This window comes from Crocodylus siamensis, chromosome 13, assembly GCF_052110815.1.
Source record: "Crocodylus siamensis isolate JL-2025a chromosome 13, ASM5211081v1, whole genome shotgun sequence".
NCBI classification, from domain to species: Eukaryota; Metazoa; Chordata; order Crocodylia; family Crocodylidae; genus Crocodylus; species Crocodylus siamensis.
Genome location: NC_143407.1, coordinates 35,950,113 through 35,973,625, shown reverse-complemented (window position 1 = coordinate 35,973,625; position 23,513 = coordinate 35,950,113). Strand labels below are relative to the sequence as shown.

The 23,513-nt window shown below is 60.7% G+C and overlaps 2 protein-coding genes across 4 annotated transcripts; both read right to left on the bottom strand.

Moving 5' to 3' along the window:
* Positions 1-101: 101 nt before the first annotated feature.
* On the bottom strand, positions 102-10,748 carry LOC149854282 (multidrug and toxin extrusion protein 1-like). Its single transcript, XM_090025201.1, has 17 exons — positions 10,522-10,748; positions 9,715-9,816; positions 9,418-9,486; positions 8,530-8,678; positions 7,617-7,659; positions 7,296-7,340; positions 6,714-6,811; positions 6,265-6,362; positions 5,678-5,791; positions 5,499-5,566; positions 4,990-5,098; positions 4,651-4,726; positions 4,021-4,090; positions 3,498-3,630; positions 2,558-2,652; positions 1,634-1,718; positions 102-1,029 (listed from the first exon to the last, which is right to left on the bottom strand). Exons 1-17 carry the CDS (start codon positions 10,678-10,680, stop codon positions 821-823), a joined length of 1,722 nt encoding a protein of 573 aa, XP_089881327.1. The 5' UTR covers positions 10,681-10,748; the 3' UTR covers positions 102-820.
* Positions 10,749-13,275: 2,527 nt separating this feature from the next.
* Positions 13,276-23,221, bottom strand: LOC149854281 (multidrug and toxin extrusion protein 2-like). 3 transcript variants are annotated; one of them, XM_090026417.1, is made up of 17 exons: positions 23,058-23,221; positions 21,963-22,064; positions 21,410-21,478; positions 20,870-21,018; positions 20,268-20,310; positions 19,760-19,804; positions 19,151-19,248; positions 18,726-18,823; positions 18,232-18,345; positions 17,904-17,971; positions 17,554-17,662; positions 17,236-17,311; positions 16,891-16,960; positions 15,779-15,911; positions 14,929-15,023; positions 14,328-14,406; positions 13,276-14,045 (listed from the first exon to the last, which is right to left on the bottom strand). In XM_090026417.1, the coding sequence occupies exons 1-17, from the start codon at positions 23,145-23,147 to the stop codon at positions 13,801-13,803; spliced, it is 1,683 nt and encodes a 560-aa protein (XP_089882543.1). In that variant the 5' UTR covers positions 23,148-23,221; the 3' UTR covers positions 13,276-13,800. The 3 variants fall into 3 exon arrangements, with proteins under 3 accessions (XP_089882543.1, XP_089882544.1, XP_089882545.1); XM_090026418.1 differs by lacking the exon at positions 23,058-23,221 and having other exon boundaries at positions 21,818-22,091; XM_090026419.1 differs by lacking the exons at positions 21,963-22,064; positions 23,058-23,221 and adding an exon at positions 21,858-21,915.
* Between the last annotated feature and the right edge of the window lie 292 nt (positions 23,222-23,513).

The following is a 23,513-nucleotide window of genomic DNA, read 5'->3' as shown; positions in this document are numbered from 1 at the left end:
ACAGAGGAGATGGCAGAGCGCCAGAGGCCCGACTGCCGCTGCCTCGCTCAGGCGAGCTGCTTCACGCCTGCGCTGCTGGTCGCCCGCCTGTGAAACAGGAGTGAGGTGTATCCACTCCGATCCCCAAGTAGTGTTAAGGATCATAGAGAAATTGGGCTGGGAGGGACCTCAGAAGGTCCCTTAGTTCAGCCCCCTGCCCGGGGCAGGATGTTTCCCCATTTAAGCCCTCCCATACAACAGGGCAAGTTTTATGAATACCTCCCTGCCCCCCAGGGCTTAAGTTGAATTCATTTCTTTAGCCCCCTCGGTGCCTGGCGGGGAGCGAGCCGGTCGAGGAAATTCTACTTCTGAAACGCTGGCTCAGATCTGCACGTCCTTGTCGGCCTCTGCTCGCGCGGAGGCCGAGGCAGTGGCCTGCGCTGACTCCCTGCTGCGGAGCAGCCCTCCGAGCTGGAGGGGCCAAGACCCAGGCAGGCCCTACAGCGAACTGCAAACCGAAGGCACTGCAGGCAGGCAGGAGCTTGGTGGCTGGGTTTATTCATGGCTAAACAACGGGTTGTCACTGTGCCACAAAGTCCAGGCGGTGACAGGGTTCGCCAGCCCTGGCTGTGTGCGCTCAGGTGTTGCCAGCGGTTAGACCAGACCAGGTTAGACGGTCCCCTGGACAGCAGCTCCTAGCTCAGGTCGGATGCCGTCTTCGGCTAAACGGAGACTTCCCCCTTCGCTTGGACGAGTCCTGGGCGCCGTGCGCTCCCAGCTGCGAGTGGGGAGGGGTCTCCCTGTGCTCTCGGCGCCCGCCCCCGTCTCTGGCCCAGCCTGCTCAGTGGGGAGCAGTCGTGACCCTGGCAGCCACCCCGAGCGCGAGCACGGCGATGGCGGCAGCCACTGCCAGCCCGCGCCGGAGGACGAGCTGTTTCGCAGACAGAGCCTCGGCCGCGGGCGGGCGCGCGGGAGCGGCTTCCTGGAGCCTCGGCCCTTCGAGCTTAGCGAAGCCAAGCAGGACGATGCCGTTCCGGGCCCCGGCCTCCCCTGGAGCAGGGTGCGGGCAGGAGGTTACTGCAGGTGACCTCCCACCGGCGGCAGGGGGCTGCGGGGTTGCTGGGCTTTTGGGACGCTCCTCTCCAGAGCCTCTGCCTGCCTCGGCGCTCCCTGCGTGGGGTTTCTGCCTCCCCCTACACCCGGCTTCCCGTAGCGAGAGCGGCTGCTTCTCCCCCCTCCCCAGGCTGCAAGACCAGCCCTGCAAGCCCCTTCAGCTCGCCTCCCTGACGTCGTCCGCGAGAGCAGGCGGGGACCGGGCTCCTGCTGCCCTCTCTGCTCCTCCCAGCGCATTCGTTATTTCAAGAGCCCTGCAGCCCCCTCCGCTGCGCGGGCGTTATCGGCTTGCCCAAGGCTGAATCTGCCCCCAGGACACCTGTCCCCCGCTTTGTATTTTGATTCCCAGCACAACTTCCTGGGGAAAACACAAACCCTCCTGCCAAGCTCCTTCCCCCCCATGCACAACCTGCCGGGACTGCCAGAAGAGCAGGCATTTTAAGGAGCTCCTGCGAATAGCTTCTCATTCAATGAATGTTTGGGATCTGAGCCGGCAGGTTTGAGCAATGCTGCCCCGTTAACAGCCACGCTTGTCCCATACCTGGGAGGGGAGCCTGCTTGAAAGGGACAGGAGCCGTGTTCAAATCCTCGGCCGTCTGCTGGCTCACGCCTGCCCGCCGTTGAGCCTAGGGAGAGAGGTGGGGTGCGGGTGAGCTGCAAGGAAAGCACAGTTGTCCTACCGAGCGATGACCGCGGTTCAAACGTGCTGGCTTCCCCTCGGGATGATGGCAGGCAGCCGGGACAGCCATCCCGAAGGAGCGCGAACCTGTAGGTTGCATGTGTGCTCGGAGCACATCCGTGCAAGCACGGCCAGGCCTGAAGGGTGGGGAGCGGTTTAGGCTGCGTGTTTTATCCCGGCTGCCACCTTCACTGTGCCCCAGAGGGACTAGGTAAGTGGTGCGTGGCTGGACTAGCACCCGAGAGCCCGGGGCGCTGACGGACCTGCTGTGGATTTCGACCTGTTCTGCTCTGCGGCGGACGAGAAGCGAGCGTCTGAGCTGCGGCCAAAGCTCCCCGTCTGCCCCGGCCGTGGCCGGCAGAGCAGGGCCAGTGCCTCTCCTGGGCTTGGTGGCTCCAGTCTGCCAGCCTGGCTGCGTCTGCAGCTCTGAGCGGGGCAAGGGAGAGCCCCCCCGTGCCTCGCCGGGCCCTGCTGCTGGGCAGCCTCCCCACTGATTCCTCTGGGACTTCACCCAGCTTTTGCCGAGCGGGGCAAGCGTGTGTGCAAAAGGAGCTGGATCCACACAAGGTAAAAGCCCCTGGGAGCAGGGATTCCCCCTGCGGTGCAGCCTGGCAGCCTCCCCTCCCAGCCAGGCCACCAGTCACTGCTCTGGCATGTGACACTGGCCAAGGCCCCTCCCTGGTCTTCGCCCTTCCCGCGGCCACGGCGCTCTGGCCCGCGGTGCGGGCTTGCTCTGTCCCCTGCCTGCGCTCGGCAGCGACAGGAGTGATGCGAGAGCCCCGGTACCTCCTCGGAGGCCTTCCTCCAGTCCATCCGTGCGATGTAGGCGATGGAGCAGCTGCAGGGGATGAAGGCACAGATCAGCATGCCGAGCCAGAGGCCTAGGGAGAAAAGGCTGGGGTAAGCCAGGTGCGGTCAGCACCTGGACCCGGCTCCAAAACCTCCTGACCCTGCAAACCTGGGGCCATCCTGGAGGTGTGGGGGGGCAACAGGTGGCTACTTGGGCTGTACCTGGGCAGGAGCGGCCTGAGGCTGCCACCTAGCGACCACGCAGGCCTTCGCGCGTACACTGACCAGCTGAGGTTGCTGTAAGCAGGTTCCCGAGGGAGGCAGGAAGATCCGGACTTGACCTTCAGCCCAGCCAGGCCCAGATGGCTCGGAGGCCTCCTGCACGCTCTCAGCCCAGGGAAGCCCACACGGGGTACGTGTGGTTGCGTGCAGGCGTGAAGGTGGGGGCGTTCAAAGGAAATCAGTGTTGCAGTGGGGGCCTGCGCGGAGCCAAGGGGCTATATTTGGGCTTGTGGAAGAGGTGGACTTGTCAGGCTGCAGGGGTGGAGCGGAGATGGGTCTGGGATTGTATTTTTGGAGGCTGGAGGGAAATGGAAGATGGGTGGGGTTTCAAGAGTGGCTTAGAGGATGGACACACTGCTTTGAGGAGGGGGAAAGGGGCCAGGGCCAAACCTGGCTTGGAAGGGGCATTTCAGTGGGTGCTGGATACATGCGCACAAAGGAGGCTGCCCAACAATGCAGCTGTCCCTGCTCTGCACCTCACAGACGGGGCACCGCGCTGGCTCTGGCAGGGTTTAGAGACGCGTGTTCTGCTGTCACAACAGTAGGCCCCTTGGTGGAGTGTGGCTGGAGGTGTCCGAGCTGGGGACGTTTTGCTCCTGTCTCCCGCCTGTCTCTGGGGGTGCCCTTTCTCTGCCCTCCACTCTGGCCATTGTACCTATGATCCCGATCCGGGCCACAAAAAGCAGCAGGATCGCCACCGGGAGGCCCACGACATAGTAGCCGATGGCGTTCAGGATGGCCCCGAACTTCTGCCTGCCCGAGCCCCGGAGCACGCCGCTGGTGGTGCACTATGGGGAGGACACGGTGGGGCCATGAGAGCCCTGACCCCATGCAGCCCCCAGCGCCCATCCAGGCTGACCCCTCTGAGACGCTTGTCGCAGGGGTGAAGCCGGGGCCGCCTCGAGGCTGAGATGCCACCAGGCTCCTACGCGCCACCTGCGGGGACTGGATGTTTCCAGCCTTCCCCCTTCCCCCCAGGCTTTCATCTTCCCTCCATGTGGGGGGAGTTCCCCATGGACTGGTCTCTCCCATTACCTCGGAGGCAGTCCTCCCTCTCTGTCCATCTCCCAGGCCTGAGATTTGCTTCAGGTGCTGGCCTTTAGCAGAGGGAACTGCCCGAACCCTCCACCACCCACCGGGGACACGTGCCGCCACGTGGGGAGAGAAGGGGCACTCACACAAGCTGCTTCGAACAGGTGGAAGGCAATGTACACCGGCATAACCCAGGCCACCAGCTGGATGATCTCTCTGTTCAGGGAGCAGAAGAGCAAGCAGCGCTAGCAATGTGATTCAAGAGCAGTTCAAGCCCCGGCATCTGGCTGCACTCGGTACGCCTGACTGGTCGCACCAGACTTGCCCTGCCAGGCCGTGAGCAAGGGCAGTGGGATGGAGCCATGACCCAGCAGGCCCTGACCCAGCTACCCTCGGGCCCTGGGGCTTTACCCAACGATGGAGGCGCTGGGAGAACTTTGTATTTGGACACGGGCCTGGAGTAAAACCATGGTGGCAGCCTCTGCACGCCCTTGCAGTGGCCGCTCCCTGAGACTTCACCTGGAGTTTCCTGGGGAAAATTTCACTCTGAGCTAAATAATTAGGCCTGTGCTCCAAAACCCTCCTACGGAAATAACCCGCCGTACTTGGGTGAGCACTGGACTGAGTGAGGGAGAAGACCCTTGCAGCCTGCAGGACCAATGGGTTGTGCTGCCTCCTCCCAGCGTGATTCCCTCCTCCATGCTGTGGCTCTGTCTGTAGCGGTTTAATAGCGGGAACATTTCTGTTCGGAGGTGACGGGCACCCGAGGAACTCACTTGTCACTGGTAAATATATATCCCAACACGTCTTTCGAGGCTGCCAGTACAACACCCATCACCACGCAAAAGACCCCTGAAAATGGAGCAGAGAGCCGCTGCAGTGAGTCTGGCCTGGCTCAGACCCTGTCCTGGTTTGAGCCTCCTGGCCCCGGTCCCACACCAGTGCAACCCCGGTGCTGCCGACTTGTTGCCTCGTGGCCCACGGAGTAACGTAGCTGCCCCCAGAGCGGCAGCCGGGGCCACCTGAGTACGGGCAGGTCGGACAGGCGTGTGGCACACATCAGGGTTGCTATTAGCTCCTTGTTCGGAGCAGCACCAGAGCCCAGAGCCCTCTACCTGTGCACAGCAGGCTGACGATGGACGCTGTCTTGGCCTCCTCGACGTTCCCAGCACCCAGCGCATTCCCCACCTGAACACTGACAGCCGTGCTCAGTCCAAAGGGAACCTGAAAGCCCAAAGCACCGGTGTTTATTCACTTCCCTCGGGCAACCCTACAGTGCTAGAGCTCATCCGGCCTAGGCGCTGCATGGTCTAATAGCCCCCTGGAACAAGCCGTGGCCTGAGCTCATGAGATGGGTGGCAAATCTCTGGGGTGCCTTAAAAGTTCAAAGCAAGGTGCGTGCATGGGGACAGGCGATGGCAAGGTGCAGCTTGAGCCCAGGGCAGGAGAGGGGGTGGCTGGGGTCACGTCACCTTGCCTCAGTTTCCCTGGTGTGCTCAGACACTGGAGTTCTTCAGAGCAGGGGGTGTCTCTTGCTGCGCGTGTACAGCGCCCAGCACGCGTGGGGACCCCGGCCGCAGTCAGGGCCGTCCCATGCTGCGGTGTAAGGATCCCACGTTCTTACCATGTAAGCGACTGTGGACACCTCGTAAACGATGGACTGGGCAGAAAGCTCCACGACGCTCAGCAGGCCTGCGGCGGAGAGGAGACGCCCGTCAGGAGCTTACAGCCTGGTGGATCCTGCTCGGGGACACCGTCTATAGCAGCCCGGGGGGGGGTCCTCTCCGTCCCCCCTGCACTCACCGACCAGGAAGCTCCCGATTTCATAGGTCCACCACTCGATGCATAACATGAGCATGCTGGGCACGGCCAGCGAGGTGAAGGTATCCCACTCCTGCAGGCACTCGCTGGACCAGCCTGGGGCAAGCAGATGCCACGTGTGAACAGCCAGCCTGGCGGAGCTGGGCCACGGGCAACCAGGAAGGGAGCTAGGAGCCGGGGCCAAGTTGCTGGCATCTCTTTTGCCCTTCCAGAGCAAGCGATGTGCATGAAGCACAGACCACACAGCTGATTCAGCAGCGCCTGAGCTTTGGGGCGTGGATCTGAAGTCCTCGCTGCTGGGACCGGTTGTGGCCGATCCCAGATGCAGCCAAGCCCCCTGCGTGCTCAGCAAGGTGTGCAAAGCCTTTACATGGGTGGCTGGCGCCTGCTGATCTTGGCAGGACCTCGAGCACTGGAGTGCGAGCCTGGGGTCTGTCTGCTGACGCAACCCCCCGAGGCCATGCTAGGGGATGGGCTAGGAGGGACCTGCCGGGGGCGAGGGTGGGAGTTTCAGGGCAGCCCTGGGGAAGTGGCGAGGATTTTACAGGCAGCAGGGACAGACACGGCACCTCCCCAGGTCTCCACATGGAGCTTCCTCCTGACGATGTACAGGAACAGGAAGATGGCTTGTGTGTACTGAGCGATGGTGTTCGCCAAGGCAGAGCCCCTGGGGGAAGAGAGACCGCAAGGGACCTTCTGTGTCCTGCCGGCAGCCCCGTATCCTGCAGTGCCGCGTGCTTCGGGGTCAGCTCCTGCCCTGCTCCCCCCAGGCCGAGGATTTGGGTATTTTGGCGCCCAGCTTGGATGCCTGTAAAAGGGCCTGGTTTTGTGGAGGTGCTGAGCACTTGTCCACTCAAAAGTGGGTCCTTTTGAAGATGCCTGAAGCTGGGCTCCCACCATGATTCATGTGACAGCTACATCCTGTTGCCTAGGGCGCAGTGGGAGTTTGGGGATTTCGGGACCCATTTGAGGCTCGCGCCATCATTCAGAGGTCTAATCGCTTCCAGACTCTACTCACGTGACTCCGAGGTCCATCGTGTAAAGGAAGACGTAGTTTGCAAGCACGTTTATGATGTTTCCAACGATGCCGCTGAGCACCTCGGGCCAAATGATCCTCTGCGGTGAAAGAGAAATATGAGAAATGCGATTTCACTGGGACTCGTGCACTAATAGGTGTGCAAATGCCATGGTTCCTAGACGGCTTCGAAGGAGTGGCAGGGCCAAGAGAGCAATAGCTGCTCTCGCTGCTGAACGCGATGTCCTGGACATGCAGTGCCGTGCGGCTAACCAGGGGTTCCAGCATCGCCAAAGAAGAAATTAGTTAATCAGTTAAAACCTCTGTGGTTTGCCACGTGCATTGAGTCTAATGGAAACCACGCGTGCAAGAGCCTTTCTTGCACTGGGGGAATGGACCTAGAGGTGGCCAAACACCGGCCAAAAATGCCTGCTGTTGTGTGCATGTTATGGGCACTGCCGGACGCGCGTCTTTTATGCTGCAACGCAGCCCTGAGCCGGGGGTGGGTTACCGAGAAAGACCCTCGGCGGTCTCACGGGATGAGATCCCTTCCCCCTCGCCTCCCCATCCGCCACTGAGGCCTACCTGATTCTGCAGATATCGTGTCTCCAGCTGGTACAGAAAAGCCACCTGCAAAATAAGGGAGTTGGTGTGTGAGGTTAGGCTGAGGTGTAACAGATGTCTTCGGGGGAAATCTAGTCATTCCTCTGGCCGCCGGCCCGGTCCGGGCATCAGCTGCCTCCTGCCAGGTTGGCTCCGAGACGTGGGTGCGTCCGAGCCCTCCTGAGAGGGGGAGGCATCGCGTGCGGGGGACCAGAGCAGGCAGCTTTGCAGGGCTCCAGGCGCCGAAGGAGCCACTCTCCTGTCTGCTTCCCTCCCCAAGAAGCCACGGGGAGAGGAACTTACGGGAAGAGCCGGGACGAAAACCATCACGTAAACCTGCGTTAACCTGGGGGGAGACACAAAGCATCATCATTCCCCCGTTGAGGGCCTGCGCAAGCCCCCCCACTGTCCCTCGGGGCGCGGCAGGGCCGTTCTCCCTCCTGACCCAGCTTTTCGGCCCTGTGCAGGGGTGGGCTGGGCAGCGGGCTGTTCTTTATCATGTCGTGGTGGCAGCGAGGGAGTTTGCCTCCCGGCAGCAGCCGGGTTCAGGGCTGCACCGTGCCGCGGGCCACGTCTGTGCCAGCCTGCTGACGCCGACGGCAGGGCTGCATGGCGTAGCCGACGGCTCGGCCCAGCCATAAGCGAAAGGGGCGCTGCATTGGCGTCACTGAGGGCATGGCCCAGCCAATGAGGCAGCGCCACTGGCCTGATGGAGGGCAGAGCCTGGCCAATGTGGTGATGGGGTGCCCACTTGGCTGAGGGCAGAGTCCAGCCAATGGGGTGAAAGAAAAGCTCTGTCAGCCTGGCAGAGAACAAAGCCCAGCCAACAGGGTGAAGGGAAGGCTCCACTGGCCTGGCAGAGAGCAGAGCCCAGCCAATGGGGTGAAGGGAGGGCCCTGCCGGCCTGGCCGGGGGCAGAGCCCAGCCAATGGGGTGAAGGGAGGGCCTTGCCAGCCTGGCTGGGGCAGAGCCCAGCCACTGGGGAGAAGGGAGGGCCCTGCCAGCCTGGCCGGGGGCAGAGCCCAGCCAATGGGGTGAAGGGAGGGCCCTGCCGGCCTGGCCGGGGGCAGAGCCCAGCCAATGGGGTGAAGGGAGGGCCCTGCCGGCCTGGCCGGGGGCAGAGCCCAGCGGGTAGCTGCAGGCAGTCGCAGCCTCGGTCCCTTGCAGAGCTTGCGGCTGCATCCTGTGCCTGCCGCGGCTGGACTCGGCACCCGACCTGGAGACCTCCGGGTCCTGCCGGACCAGCAGCAGGATCTGCTCGGTGTTGATGAAGACAGCCCAGCAGGGGAAGCAGCAAAGCAGCACGATGAGGGTGCCGCGCTGCAGGATGACGCCCACCTGCTTCATGTTCTTGCCGCCGTACGTCTGCAGAGCAAGAGGGCCAAGCCTGGGAGTTAATGTCACTCCCTTGAAAAAGGCATGCCTGACCGCGCCGGCCGCAGGGAAGCAGCCCGCATGGAAGAACGGCAGAGCCGTGCGGGGGGCGAGGTGCCAGCCAGTGCCCGCTGCAGCACAGGGGTCCTTCAGCATCATGAAAAGCATGTGGAAGGGGGGCTTTGCAAGGCACGGGAGACGACCCCCTTTAAGAGCTCTTGTTCCCTTCTGGTGGCCAGACTCGCTGCAGAGGCTCAGGAGTTTGTCCAGCCTGGAGGGCCCAGACCCAGCTCCTTTAGCTCAAGCCGTGAGGAGCTCAGGCTTTCCATCCCAAAGTCCTGGGCTCGGTGCCTGCTCCTGGACAGCATTACAGCCTCGTGATGCAGGCGTGAGCCTCGGTTCATTCCTGAGAGGTGAAGATATGAATCCAGCCGTGAAGGGACTTTGCCCATCGCTCGGGGCAGCCAGGCACTTCAGAGCCAGTGCTTAGGCAATCAGTTAACTCCTCCTTTGCGATCCCTGGATGGAGCCCGCTCCTGCGCGTACCCCGAGGGGCAAAACGTACCCAGCCCTGAGTGTCTAAGGCCAGCTGGGCTCTGCGCCTTACAGAAGCTTTTAGCCACCAGTTTAACAGCCCTGTGTAATAGGGGAGCTAATTTGATCCCGCTAACATTAAATGCTCCCAGCCTCTCTAAAGAAGAGGGGTTGGCGATCAGCAGCTATTCCCTACCTGTGACATTAATGTGTCGCATGCAGCTGTTAAGCCGTACCCCACAGAGATGCCGAGAACATTTATAACCTGGAAACAGAAGGATAAAACAGTGAGAGGATGCAAAAACGTACCTGGCTGGTGATCACAAGTTTCGCCCCACGGCTGCTTGTGAAAGCAGAAGGAAAGGGCCCTCTGTCCCGGCCCGTTGTCAGCTCCTCAGCCAGCAGCTCCCCACCGCTTCATTGCTAACGTATGGGAGACGCCGGAGCTGGCGTGAAACGTGGACTATGGAAAGCCTTGAGCGAGAATACTTACAGCGATTGCAAGCGTGACGGCAGCCAGCTCAACCTTGCCCAGATGGCCGCAGAATATAGAGCTCACAATATGGATCATAAAGACCAGCAGCTGGATCAGGGTCTGGATTGAAGGGAGAGGGGGGGAAAAACAGGCCGTGGTGACTGCAGGCTGGAGGGGAAGTTGCATCTGAGGAACAAACGTGCAGAGAGGCTGCGAAGGGCAGGCTTTCGTGTATTGTGCTGAAGGGCAAACAAGGCTGTGCGTGGCACCCCTGCGGGTTTGCTGAAGTCTGATCCTAGCCGATTCAAATCCCCGCTAGGTCAAGTGGGTCTTGGGTTTCTCTCTCTGGAAATTCTCTGCCAGACCCGCTTTGAGGATGTGGCTGTGTTGCAAAGTCGGTGGCGGTCAGTGATCTGGTTATAGCCGCATCTCCATTCTGCTCTGCTGCCTCCGAGGACTGCTGCTATTCAGGACCCGCAAATGTGCGGGCCCCCGATTCCCATCTCTGCCCCACCTGCGTAAATCTAGAGTAGCTGCGCTGGGCCCGGATGTGCACAGGCACGGCAGGCTGCTGTCTCCATCCCTGTGTGCGTGAGTGTGCCCAGCCAGGGGGGCATCATGGCCCCGCACCATCTGAACGTTTGAGCCTCCATTTTGCCTCTCCGTTTGCCCTTTGCTAGGACAGCACAGGAGCCTGCCGCAAAAGGGAGGAGAGCCTCACACCAGGACCCCGCAGAGGAAGGGCAGCAGGAACCTGACTCGTTCCCAGGCTCCACGTAACCGATACAGGGAGCACGAGCGCTCAGCCAGCGGGAACGCCCTTACCAGCGGCCCTGCCAGCGCCAGCAGCCTCTTCGCCTCCCCCCAGAAGTTGCTGGGAATCCAGGGACAGCCTTTCCTGTAGGTGCCAGGAGCCGAAACGGGCAGGGCGGTGCTCGCGGCATCTCTGAGAGGGCCCTCGCCGGCAGGGACTGTGGGCTTCATGCTGCCTCTCTGCCCGGGCAGTGAATGACCCTGCTTTTCACCTTGGCACTTGGTTAAACCTGCGTGATCCGCTCGACCTAGGAGGGCAAACAATATGTAACCGCAGCGGTGTGAACTGCTGCACGGCTGGATGGCTGTCCAGTCCACCACCTCCCTCGTCCTGGCACGAGCCGCGGGGGCGATGACTGATTACGAGGCTCTGGAGGAATGGCAGGAAGCTGGGGCGAGGGGTCCGGGTTGCGTGTTGGGCGGCATGAGGCGGGTTGCTGGGGGCGGGAGGAGTCCTGCGGACGCGTGCCGGCACGTGGCGTGTTGGGGGCTGCGCGCGGCGGGGCCTGGTCTGCACAGCCTGGAAACAGGAGGCACTGCAAGCGGCAGCAGAGGGGATCAGAGGGCGACGCTCTCCTCCTCGTCCCAGGTCAGTGCCAAAACGGGGACCCCCCACTTAGGAGCCAGGCGCGCTGTGCCGCCGCGCCGCTCAGTCAGGGGCACGAGCAGGGACCTGGCCAAACCCGGCTCGCAGGCGGCAGGCCCCGCTCCTGCCCGGGGACGCCTGGCTGACGGAGGGAAACGAGATGCGCCTCCCCCGCTGCCTGCCCTGTCCGAGCTGCCGTCGGGGTGCGGTGCAAACACGGCGAGAGCCCGGCCTGGCCTTGGCGCAGTTCCTATCTGCAGCGTAGGGGCGGGCTGTAAAGGGACTTGCCCGTGGCCACGCAGGAGGTTGGTGGCAGGGCCGGGAGAGCTCCAGGTCTGGTTTCGGTGGCGTAGACGGGCCTTCAGCGTTGGGATTGAAGGGCGAGTCCTGCCCACACTATGACTTGCCAGGGGCAATGCACCTTAGCCGCTCTTGCAGTCCACAGGCCCGTGCCGTCCCGGCGTCACCCTTCTCCGTAACGCCCTGCTCTGGCCCAGCTTGACCGGCCTGCTAGCAGCAGGGCCTTCCCTTTGGCCTAGCTCGGTTAATGAGAAACAGGGAGGTGTGAATGGGCCAGAGGCATTTGCAGCCCTGCACCCTCTCCCGTTGCCTTTGCCCGGGCGCACGGGCAGCTGGATTCCTCCCAGCTGAGCCGTCGCGCCCTTGTCCTGCCTCGCTTTCTGCCGCCGGTGGGGCCAGTTCTGCACTCGCTCCTGTTCTGGCACATTTTGGGGCTTACGGATGGACTGCGTTCGCCCACCTCCACCCTCCTCCCCTCCGAGTGCCCTGTCGGAAGAGGCTCTGCATCTGCTGGCTGCTTTCAGCCAACTGTGCCTTCGTAGAGCTCAGGGCAGGAGTCTTGCCCTCTTCTAGCCTGATGGTTGCTGTTACGTTTCGCCCTGCTACCCCTCGTCAGCCCGACAACTGCTTACACTAAAAACCAAGGAGGTTAAGTCAGGCATCTCCCCCAGCCCCTTTCAGTAGGTAGCAGCTAAGTGTCGGTGGTGCCAGGGCCCCCGCGGCGGAGGAACCGATCCGGGGAGCTATCCTCAGCCGAGCACAGCAGGGGACCATCCTCCCCATGAATTCAGCCCACGGGGAGAAGCTGCCACAGAACACCTCTCATCCCAAGCCAGTGCTCGGGGCCATGCCGAACCCGTCTGTAACATCCCAGAGGGGAAATGTGCCTTGTTGCCCAGGAGAGACGGTGCCGGTGCTATAATCGGGGTTATATTCCTTAGGATCGCACCCATTTCCTTGTACGCTCAACCTCGCCTTTGGTTACGCTGGAAGCGTCTCCATGCAGAAACCCTGGCCAGGTCACGGCAGGCCAACTCCACGTGCCCTGGGACCCTGGTGCTGTGGCTAAAGAGCAAAGTGCTGCTGCAAGGTCCAACACAGGAGTCCTGTGCGTGTGAGATTGAGCCGATTAATGCAAACTGTCGGGCAGATGAAAGCAGGGCTTTTCACCCCGTCTAACCCTGTCTGAGCAGGACACAGTAGAGCAGCAGGATCCCCTCCATCTCCACCCCTGCTACTTGGTGGCAGCATTTTTCAGGGCAGCCCAGCTGGGGGGAGTTGAGCTGAGGGGACAGGTAGCTTCGGGGGGGGGTCATCTACTCACTGTTTTTGCATTTCCTGGGCAGCAGTCAGTGCCATTCAAACGCAGCAGGAGAACTGCACTGTCACAGGCCAGACGCACGCCTGAGTGACAGCTACACGTGACTTCCATCCTTTGGGAAGTCAGCCATGGGCATGGGCTGCTTTAGGACAGATGGCTGGTGAGCGGGCATTGCTCCAGGCGGAGCAGGCAAGGACACTTCTATCGGAGGACAGCGGTTCGCTGGGGCAGGATGGAGCCAGCGTATTTGGAAAGTTGGGTTGCTTTCAGTGTCGGTCGTCAACGTGCATGTGCCCACTCACAGAAGAGTGAGTTGGCAGCAGAGGGAAGCCTGTGGGAGTGAGCGACGCCAGCTGCACGACTCTCAGACCCTCGCCTTAGAAAGCAGCAGGGATTTTGGTTGGGAGAGGGCTGATCCTGCCTCAGGCAGGGGGTGGACTAGAGGATCTCTGGAGGTCCTTTCCCACCCCACTCCTCTGATTTCCTTCTGCTGTCAAGCACGATCGAGGGGTACAAAGTGGGAGCTTTCGGATAAGACAGCTACGACCCTCGCAAGAGATTAAACAACCTGAATGTTTATTGGAAACCTCTGCGGCACCAAAAGAGCAGCTGACAGTAGTGCAAGAGTGAACGCCGCTGTGGGCAGAGCTGGCCGAACCAGCGCCAGGGTCCGTGCGCCCTAGCCAGGGCTGCGTGAGCCACGAAACAACTTCCCAACTGTCTTGGCCCAGGGCTAGCTACAGGGGGATCCCAGAGCCAACTCTGAAAGATAACAGGCCTTTGCCCCTATGGGGTGCCTGGGCCAACAAAGCCCAAGCTGCAAACCAAACAGAACAGGACACGAACAAGCGCTTCAGGACCAGGAAACGGCTGAGGCCGACGGCCCAGCAGGCTCCCACAGAGGGGGTGAAAGCCCCCTGGGTCAGCATTGCTCAGTGGCGGCACAGGCCCAGCCCGTTAGCATGGACAGCGTGACCAGACCACAGACCCAAGAGACGGGCCAGGACAGGGGAGCATCTCAGCCGCTCCTTCCTGCGGCACTCCACCGCCCCAGCCGTCACGTCTCTGGCCACGGTGGCTATGCTTAGCCGTTGCCCGTCAGGAGCCGCACGAGGACCCCCGCCAGCAGGACCGTGATGGCAACAGCTAGTGCCAGCCCGCGCTGGAGGAGCAAGCCCTTCCCCAGCGAGACGCTGCCTCCTGGCAGGGCGGGCAGCACGGCCACTTCCTCTCCAGGGGCGAGCTGGGGCTCGGGCAGGCTCTCGCTGCTGGAGATAGCAGCAGGCAGAACTACGGTGTCTGGCACTTCTGTCTCGGCTGTGAAATAGTCTGCGGAGCAGAGGGGTCAGTGTTACACGTGGGGCCAGGCCCTGGAGGCCGAGCTGTGCGGCCAGCTGCAGCGGCGAAGGATAGCGGTCCCAGGTCAGCTCTGCTGGCCAGCTCAGGGCGCTCAGTGCTACCTGAGGTCCACCTGGGGCCCCACAGCCACTGAAGGCCACAGGCCAGCCAGAGCAGCTCCCACGCAGCACTCCTCCTCTCCCCACACCCTGCCCGGGAGCGTTTCCAGAGCAAGGGGCACCGCGTGTAGGACTCCGGCCCCCAGCCACATACCAAAACCAGACAAATGAACCACATTGCTGCTGGTGCCCGGGATCTCTGATTGCACTTTGAGGCCTGCCCGGATTTGAGCCTGCAACAGAGAACAGGGTCAGATTCTCCCTGTCGCCAGGGCATGCCCTCAAAACCCATCCCAAATGGAGCAGCAGACTGCAGCCAGCGAGGGTTCGGCTAAGCTGGGAACACAACGCGCTCCCAGCTCCACCGATGGGGGGGAAGAGATCCGGCCTTCTGCTCTCCGAGCGCATGAGATCCTTCCTTTCCCAGGGCACAGGCACTCGGCTGCGGCACCCTCTGCAGGGATCAATCCTGCAGGTGTGGGCCACGGCCTGGCTTTGCCAGCTCTGCTTTTCACTCCTCAGCTGGATCACAACCCGCGAGTGCCTCTGAACCTGGGCCCTTCTGCTGACTCCTTTGGTTTAAGGCGTGAGCTACATATGCTCACACCCAGCAAAACGCACTTCTTCAAGCAGGGAAGAAGAGGAGACAGATTGTGCTTGCACAACGCTGCGTGCCCTCAGGGCTCTGCAGTGTGGCACGGGCTCAGGAGCCGGCCCACAGCCTCTGGATGAGACTAGCGGGCTGTGAGTCTTACCTCCTCTGCAGCCTTCTTCCAGTCTATGCGCAGGACATAGATGAAGAAGGAAATGGCCTGCAGAGCAATGCAGACGATCAGTCCCACCCATAGGCCTGGAACAAAGGGAAATCAGGGTGTTATCTGGAGGCCCCTGATGGAGGTCCCTGCAGCTGGCCTTCCCTGGGGTCTGGATGTCACTGCAGCTATTTCATTTCTTGGGACTTCATTCCCAAACTAAAGAAGCACAAGTCCTGATCAAGCCCCGCCGTGGATCTCGTCGTCCAGCAGACGTGGATTCCCATCGGCAACCTTGAAAACCCTTTGGCTGACCCCACTTGCAGCTACGCCCGGGCCCAAGTTGTACTGCATTTGTCACAGGACAGACACCATGCCACGTCCTGCTCGGTTACCAGGTGCAACCCAGAGTAACTGCAGTGAATTCAGATCACTGCAACCACATGAACATAAAACTGGTTTTCTAAGGTGGTTCATGCTGTATGTATAAAGGCAACGGCAAAATCTGCTTTGCTGTCTGTTCCCCGAGGCGCTGGACTGAAGCCCCCATCCCTATGCTGGAGTTACACTGCTATCTACTCCATGCGCTTATTGAAAGCAGATGCTTATTTGAGCCCAAGTTCAGCTAAATGCTCTAGCCTGGGGTTGAGCCTTCTGGGAGCCAGCAAAGCCAAAGTGCACGGTTTGCCGAAACAGGGCTTTGGTCAGCGTATACCTGCAACAGCCAGTTCTTGCACCACAGCCAACAGAAACGGCTGTCCTGACTTCACCACGGCCAGGATTTCACCCGCCATGAGCAGCGGCCCATGGGTGTCAGGATGTTCGGCACTGTGCCTGCTCATGGCACACATACCCAGCACCCCAAGCTTTGCGGCGAACATCAGCGAGATTCCCAGCGGAAACCCGATGGCGTAATATCCGATGGCGTTGGCGATGGCCCCGAACTTCTGCTTCCCCGTCCCCCTCAGCACACCACCGCAGGTCGCCTATGAGGACAGAGAGCAGTCAGTGTGTAGCACAGCAGCTCCTGCCGCAGCCTAGCAGGCAGCAACGCAGCCCTTGCAGGGAAACGTGCAGCTTTGAGATGATTTAAGATGGGCTGAGGCTGCTGCATTAGCCCGTGAAGCCAGCTTCGATTCAAGTCCTGTTCAGTCTCCCTCCCAAGAGAGTTATGTGATAGAAGGGTCCTTGCTACTCCAGCATGAAGAGTAGATGATCGATGCCCAGAAGCTAAAGCCACCCAGTTACCAAGAGGTTGAGCAGCTGATTTGTGCACCCACATCCCTTTCAGCTGCCTGTGTACTTGCTTTTATCCCTTCCGAGTGCTACAGCTGGTTGCTTATGGCTCGTTCATGGGGGATGGGATGCAGCCTGGCTTTCATTTTTTAAGTGTGAGCACCTGGGCGGTTACTGCAGAGCTGCCAGGATGCCATAAAACCCTACTCTCCTCCCTTCATAACAACTTGTGTGATTCTGTCCTTAGTGGCTGTACGTGAGCATGCGCATGTGTGCGAGAGATTCAGCTACTGCTGTGATGGTGTCTGTCCCCCCTGCCCACCCATGAGGCAGGACCCCACTAGGTCTAAACCGAGTAGCAGGCAGAAGGTTGTACCCAGGTGCTGTGGGTGTTGGAGGACAGCCAGCTCCTCCGAACACCAGACTGGGTGTTTGGGCCCCTTGATTCCCAACATCAGCCACTCAATTTTGGACTGTGATTTTGACCACAGATTATTAACCCATAATGGTGAGATCTGGGGTGCCTTGGTGGTAGCTGCAACCACTGTGGAGTTTGAGATTGCTCCGGAATATCACAGGCTGCTACTTTCAGACGCAGCATGACTGCATAGTGTATTAAACTTGTCTTTTGGCAGATTGCAAGAATCAGAGGAAGCAAGACAGTTGGATAAGCAAAGTGACTACGGTCAAGCTCGCAGAGGAGGTTGCTGGGTGCACAGAAATACTCACCGCCATTGCATCAAACAAGTGAAAGGGAGCAAAGAGCAGCATCACCGTAGACACCAAGGTAACAATCTCTCTGTTGGGACAAAGGCACGTGGCTGTCAGTTAGGGTTGCGGGGGAAGCAGGGCGGCCTGACTACAAGGGAGGAACGAACTCTAGTTCTGATGCTTGTTGCCATACACAGGCCCAGTGAAGTCTATGGGAAATCGATGAGCTTTGGGCCAGCTCCTAGTTACTGGCACCACAATATCTCTTCTAGACTGCGACTGAAGGGCACAAATTCCCCATGTGTGTGGAACAGCTCTTTGAAAGAGGTAACGAATTGTCCTGAACGGACATGGATGACTCACTTGTCATTGGTGAAGATGTAGCCCACAACGTCCTTCAGGGTCCCCAACAAGGCAGCCACCACTACACCTAACACTCCTGAAAGAGCCAGGCAGTTTGATTAACACGGGGGCCATGTTCTGCTCCTCTCCTGTGCTGCTTCGGATCACGATCTCTGCTGAAGGGACCATCCCTGCCGGGGTGACAATGCCCCACACAGAGCCCCACTGTTCATGGGGCCCTTCAGGCATTTTTGCCTTAAGCCACCCAAGAATTTAGGGAAGGGAAGTTCTTGCAGGATAGATCAGGCCAGCAGGCACGAGCTGGAGGACTGTTTCCACCTGTACACAGCAGCGCAGAGATACAGGATGTCCTCGCTTGCTCTGCATCCCCCGATCCTAAGGCATTGCCCACACGGACACTGGCAGCCACGCTGAAGCCCAGGGGCACCTAGGCAGGAAGAGGGGAAGGTTGGACAGGGCACAAGTAGTGGTCTGCTCATCCCTGAGCATAGAGGCAGGGGCAGGCAGCGCCCTACTGCAGTCTGGCTATGCCCTAGCAGGAAAATGGAGCGTGGTCTGGCACCATGAACACCCCAGCCCGCATCCTTAGGCTGCCTGGGAACCTCTTCTGCTCTCCATGCTCCTACTCCAGCCACCAGCGCTCCTTGCAAGCAGGCCTGAGCCCTTACCATATATGCGGCACTGGACAATTCATAGATGACAGACTGAGCCCCTAGTTCCACCACGCTGATCAGACCTAGAAGGGAATTGCCACAGCCAGCTTTTAACCATCACTACAAGTAGCTTCATTCCTAGCAGGGGGGAGGAGAAGGGGCTTTGGTTTGACAGGAGCAGGGAGCCCTGTAGGACCCACCCACAGACTCCAGGGGAGGATTGCAAGCCAGAGACACCATCCAGGTCTGCTCAGCGAGGCGTGAGGGTCGCCAGCACTAGGAGACCACCGTGGGAGCACAGAAGGAAGAGAAAGGGCATTTGCACGGGACTCTGCCAGCTCACCTGCCAGGAAGCTCCCGATCTCGAAGGTCCACCACTCAATGCACATCATAAGCATGCTGGGCACGGCCAACCGCGTGAAGAAGCCCCACTCCAGCAGACACTCCCTGGTCCAGCCTGTAGCAAGGCAGCAATGAGTCAGGAGGAAGCAGATGCCTCTCCTGACCCCCAGGATGCTGTAGCAGGGTGCAACCTGCAGAAACCATGGCACAAGGCAGCATCCCAGGGGCCAAAGCCCAGCCCCATCAGTCATCAGTGCATGCACTGGTATAAGATGGCCAAGAATGAGCTTGTATCCGAGGTCAGGCTTGAGCCGAGGCACCACCCATATCCTAAGTACTTAGGATTTGTCTCATTCAGGGAGACAGGAGCTGCTACTCGAGGATGTCCACTGTGTCCACGCTACTGGGCTAGATCCTACAGAAGCCAGTGCCCGAGCATCTACCCACCACAGGATCAGCTGAGTAATGTTGGAACTGGACGGAGACATACTCTACCTCCCCAGGTCCGGGTGTGGATTTTCCTCCACCGCACGTACAAAAAGAGGAGAATCATCTGGGTGTACTGAGAAACTGTGTTGGCCCAGGCAGAGCCCCTGCAGGGAGAAACAGGTTGGTCACATGTGGCACTTCCCCTCCTCTCTTGCACTGGTGTCTCCTCTGCCCCTGGCTACTAGGAGCACGAAAGCCTTTGCACCAGCCAGGCTGCCTGAGACCCCCCCAAATGGATACTCCATTCTCTACTCAGAGGGTTCAACCCTCCCCACCTCCAAAGGCTGGCAGCACCCAAGGGCAGACCTACAGCTATGAAGTCAGGGAGCGCTGCAAGACAAGAGCAGCCGTGGCCCTGGGTCTGATGAGCCCCCAGATCTCTGCTAAACCTCATGGAGTGGCTACCCATGGCTCTGCCTGCTCAGACTTACACCACTCCCAGCTTCATTGCGTACAGCAGCAGGGCGTTCATGCCCACATTGAGGATATTGGCTGCAACCCCCACCACCACCTGTGGCAAGATGATGGCCTGAAAACAAAGACAAGACCTTAGGAGGCACTCCCCCAGCAGCGCAGCCAGACACAACCCCGTGGGCAGGAAGGAGCCCGGGCACTGCTGCCAACGGCTAGCCTCAGGGGAAATCAAGCCTCGAGGAGAAGGCTGGGCAGGAGAGTAACTGCTGGAGCAGTTTCCATTCAGCTCCAGGTCCAGCATGTCACAAAAATGCATGTTTCGTCTGTAGGCAGCGGTGGGAGCGTCTGGGTTTCCCATCACCCTCCCCAGGCCGTGCCCTGGGCCGCCTCATTTTGGCAGCCAGAGAGATCTGACCAGCTCCCCTGGAGCACCCAGAGCAGTTCCCATCTCGGAAGGGGAGGGGGTGGGCTGAAAGGTAATGTGCTCCCCATACCCCCAGGAGCTGATGCAAGGTGTGTTTGCTGTGCAATGCTTCTCCCCCCAGCCTCCACAGGGAGGGGATGAACTGAGGTCTCCTGCTTTAACAAGGAAATTCAAATCCACAGCCCAAATAATCCCACAATACCTGGCTTTGCAGATATCTTGTCTGCAGCTGGTACATAAACACCGCCTGAAAAACAGTCGGATGACGTTTCGTTAGAGCTGCCTTAACCACGTGCGGGTCTCCCCATACGCGTGCTTCTTGCTGTAACCAGGCAAAGTCCTGGGGAAACCACGGGCAACCAGGTGCAGCAGCCAGCTAGTTTTACTGTCAGAGAAAGCCAGTTGCCCCCAGCCCTCAGGCTCCCTGCCTGCACTGGACAAATTAGCAACAGGAGCTTGCTACTCTGAGGCTTGTTTTGTTTGCTAGTGACCGCTGGCTGAGCCCGTAACGTTAGGAATGAAAAGCAAACCGCTGAACGTTGTCCAGATACCAGCACGCACTGAAAATTAGAGGGGCTAGAAGGGCAGCTGCATGTTGGGCCCTGTAGCTTCTGGCAGGCTGCATCGAGATTAAATGTCGTTGTATATAGAGCAATGGCACCCTCACGTTACCCCGAGACAAAGGCAGAGTAACCTTAGTGGCGACTTACAGGAAGAGCTGGGATGAAGATCATCACGTAAACCTGAGTTAACCTGGGGGGAAAAAAAAAAAGCAATAGGTTCCCACCCAATGAATAATACAGTAATGGAAGAGCCAAACCAAGCACATATGCTGTCAGGAATCCACTTGGCCTTAAATGAAGGCCATTTCTCAGCCGCACCCTCAATCCCTGCCCAGGGGGACGTGGAGGGGATAGATGTTGTAGGCAAGAGCCTCAGAAATGGAGAGTCCGTGGAGGTCTCTCTCAGTACAGGGCTGGAGCAAAGCTCTAGCAATCACCATCCTCTTCATACGGCGCATGCTAAACAGCGCGCTCTCCCTCGCCTCACCCGTCCACCAGCCTGACTCAGCCAGGACTCGGGACCCAGAGGGGCCAAAGGCAGATGGTGGGGCATGAAGTCCTGGGCAGTCCTTAGCTTCTGCTAGGGAGTTAAGACTGGCTCTTTAACACCTAACGCTGCTCCGGCTGCCTGCTCTTGGCTCGCAGGTCTCCCGCAGGCCTAGTGGGGCGCTTCAGTCCGAGAAGGCCCTGCTGTCCGCGCTAGAAGGGACCAGACCAGAGCAGGCGCGAGGTGGGATCTGCTGCCAGACCTGGAGACTTCTGGGTCCTGTCTGAAGAGGAGCAGGATCTTCTCGGTGTTGATGAAGACAGCCCAGCAGGGGAAGCAGCAGAGCAAGAGGATGAGGATGCCGCGCTGCAGGATGGTGCCCACCTGCTTCAAGTTCTTGCTGCCGTACGTCTGAGGGAGAAGCAGAGGCGCGAGTTGCCAACAGCCCTTAAGTAGCGGCCTTGTGCGCCGGTCAGCGGGAAGCAATGGCAGGCAATTAAAGAGGGTGAAGTGAATGGAGTCGAGGCAGCGCGTGACTTTCTAGCACCCCCTCCCCTGGGTGCGATATGGCCAGTCAGCTTTTCTTTCCCCTCCCCAGGTGCAGGCAGTGGTGGAGATGAGCGGAGGCAAAGGTGCTCAGAGGGCAAGGTCCTGCTGCCTTTCCAAGCCAAGGTTTGCATCCAGATAGGAGGGTGAGATGCTGATGGATTCAGTTCTCAGCCTTCTTACCCCAAGACGGAGCTTCCCAGGCTTGAGACCCGAGGGCAGGAGAAAGAAGGGGAGCCGCAGGACTGTTACCTACCTGCGACATGAGGGTGTCGCATGCTGAGGCTAAGCCGGAGCCGATGGAGATGCCGGTGACATTGATGACCTGGAAAAGAAACAGCGAGGGAGGGAAGTAACTCCAGGAGACGAAAGCCAGCCATCTGCAGCGGGGTGGGTGGCCACTGGGTGACACTGCCGAGCTGGTCTTGCTTTCCTCCCCCCCCAGGGAATGTCCCTTAAGGCCACTTTATATAGCATCCCCCACCTCTCCCACTTCAAAGTTCCCATCGTCTAAAGTAGCAAAGGCTTCAGAGGACCCTGCACCCACCCGCTGTTCAAGGGCTCTGTCAAGGACGCGGTGGCGTGACTCGAAGTCGGAGGGACAGACGCTGGGGTAAATGCATAACCTGGCTCCCCACCACCACCCTTCTGCCCTCCCCGTTACCAGCGGCTGCAGCTGCAGGGGTAACATCCAGCAGCAGCACCTGCAGTGAGGCGTTATCCCCTGGAGACGACGCACGCGGTTGGCGTTGTAGCCGACGTGATCCAAGTTACAACTCCGGCATTGAAAGCAACAGAACGATACGTACGGACACGGCGAGCGTCACGGCATCCAGCTCGGCTTTCCCCAGATGGCCGCAGAAGATGGAGCTGACCACGCCGATCAGAAAGATCAGGAGCTGGGCGAGGAACTGGGAGGGAAACGGAGGAAACGTGAAGGGGGAGGGATAACCGTGCCGGAGCAAGGCCGGCACGGCCAGGAGGGAGACCGACGCATCACGAGCGCCGCGGTCAGGTTTTGGGTTCAAGCGGTTTACGGTGAGGGGGGATGGCTCTCCGGCTTTCCCTCTCGCTTGCTCCTCCGGCCTTTTGGCTAGGGGTAAGCAAGACCGGGGGGCGTTCGAACCCCGGGGAGAGATGCCTGCCGTGGATTTGGGACTATCTGAAGCAACGGGGAGGTCGGATACTCGCCGGTGGCAGCGCCACACAGACCGGAAGGATGGAGCTCTGCCCGGTCGAAAGACTTTGGGACCGATTTGGCCTCGAACACAAAATTTCAGAAAAATAAAGCATCAAAGATGCAGTTTCAGGCAGGCCCCAGCTCCGAGGCGGCCTTCGGCTTGTGTTGCCGGCGGGACCTTGTGCAAACGTACGGGGTCCTGGGGCAGGGTCTGGCTCTCCCGGGGTCTTAACAGTCAGGCAAAGGAAGGCCTGACCCCTTCCTCGCCCCTTCCTGTTTGAAGCGGGTTAAACCGAACAGGACAAATTCCCCCCCGGGAAACGCATCTGCGCTGGAGTCAGTCCGGCCGCGCGAAACGCCGGCGAAATCTGAAGCGGACAAGCCCCGCGGCCTCGCGGCGCGGCGCGGCGCGGCTGGGGCACGAGGGCGCCGGCGCCGGAAAGGGCTGTGCCCCAGGGGAAGCGGCCGCTGAAGCCGGGTCCAGGCCGGGGGCAGCGAAGCCCCCAGAGCCTGCTGCCGCCCCGGCGCGGCCGGCTGCGGCTGGAGGCACCGCGGCAGCCCCCGGCCGCCTGACCGCCGGAGCAGCGGTAACCCGGGCCGCGCCTTCCCCCGCCTCCAGCGCCGAGCCGGAGCCGGCGGCTTCCCGGCCCGCCGTGCGCCTGCGGGACAGGCTCCGCGATGAGGGGAGGGGGGGGCACCAACCCAGCCCGCCCGCGCCGCTCACCACGGGCCCCGCGATCCTGCCCAGCTCGCGGCTCTCCCGCCAGGCGCCCGGCGGCACGAGGCGGCGCAGCGCCCGCGCCCGCCCGGCCATGCCCCGCCCCGCCCCCGGCCCGCACGTGCGGCCCGGGGCCGTTGGGCGGGCTGTCTATGCGGCGGCGTGCGCGTGCGCGCGAGGCCCAGCCGCGGGGGGCCCCGGGGCCGAGGCCAGGCGGCGGCGGCGGGAAGCGAGCGGACCTGAGGGCGCTTTGGGACGCGCGCAGGGAATCCGCCCTGTTAAAACCAGGTGTCTGCCCGTGCACGCGCGAGTGTCCCGCTTCGGCCGCTCTCTGCAACACACGGGCAGCCCCGTGGTTCTTCTGCAGTCAGCGCAAACCAGGAGCTGGCACTTCGTCCCCGGGCTTGGCCTGGAAAGGGCAGAGCCGCCGGCTCCGGCGACGCCACGGCCCGGGGGCGCTGC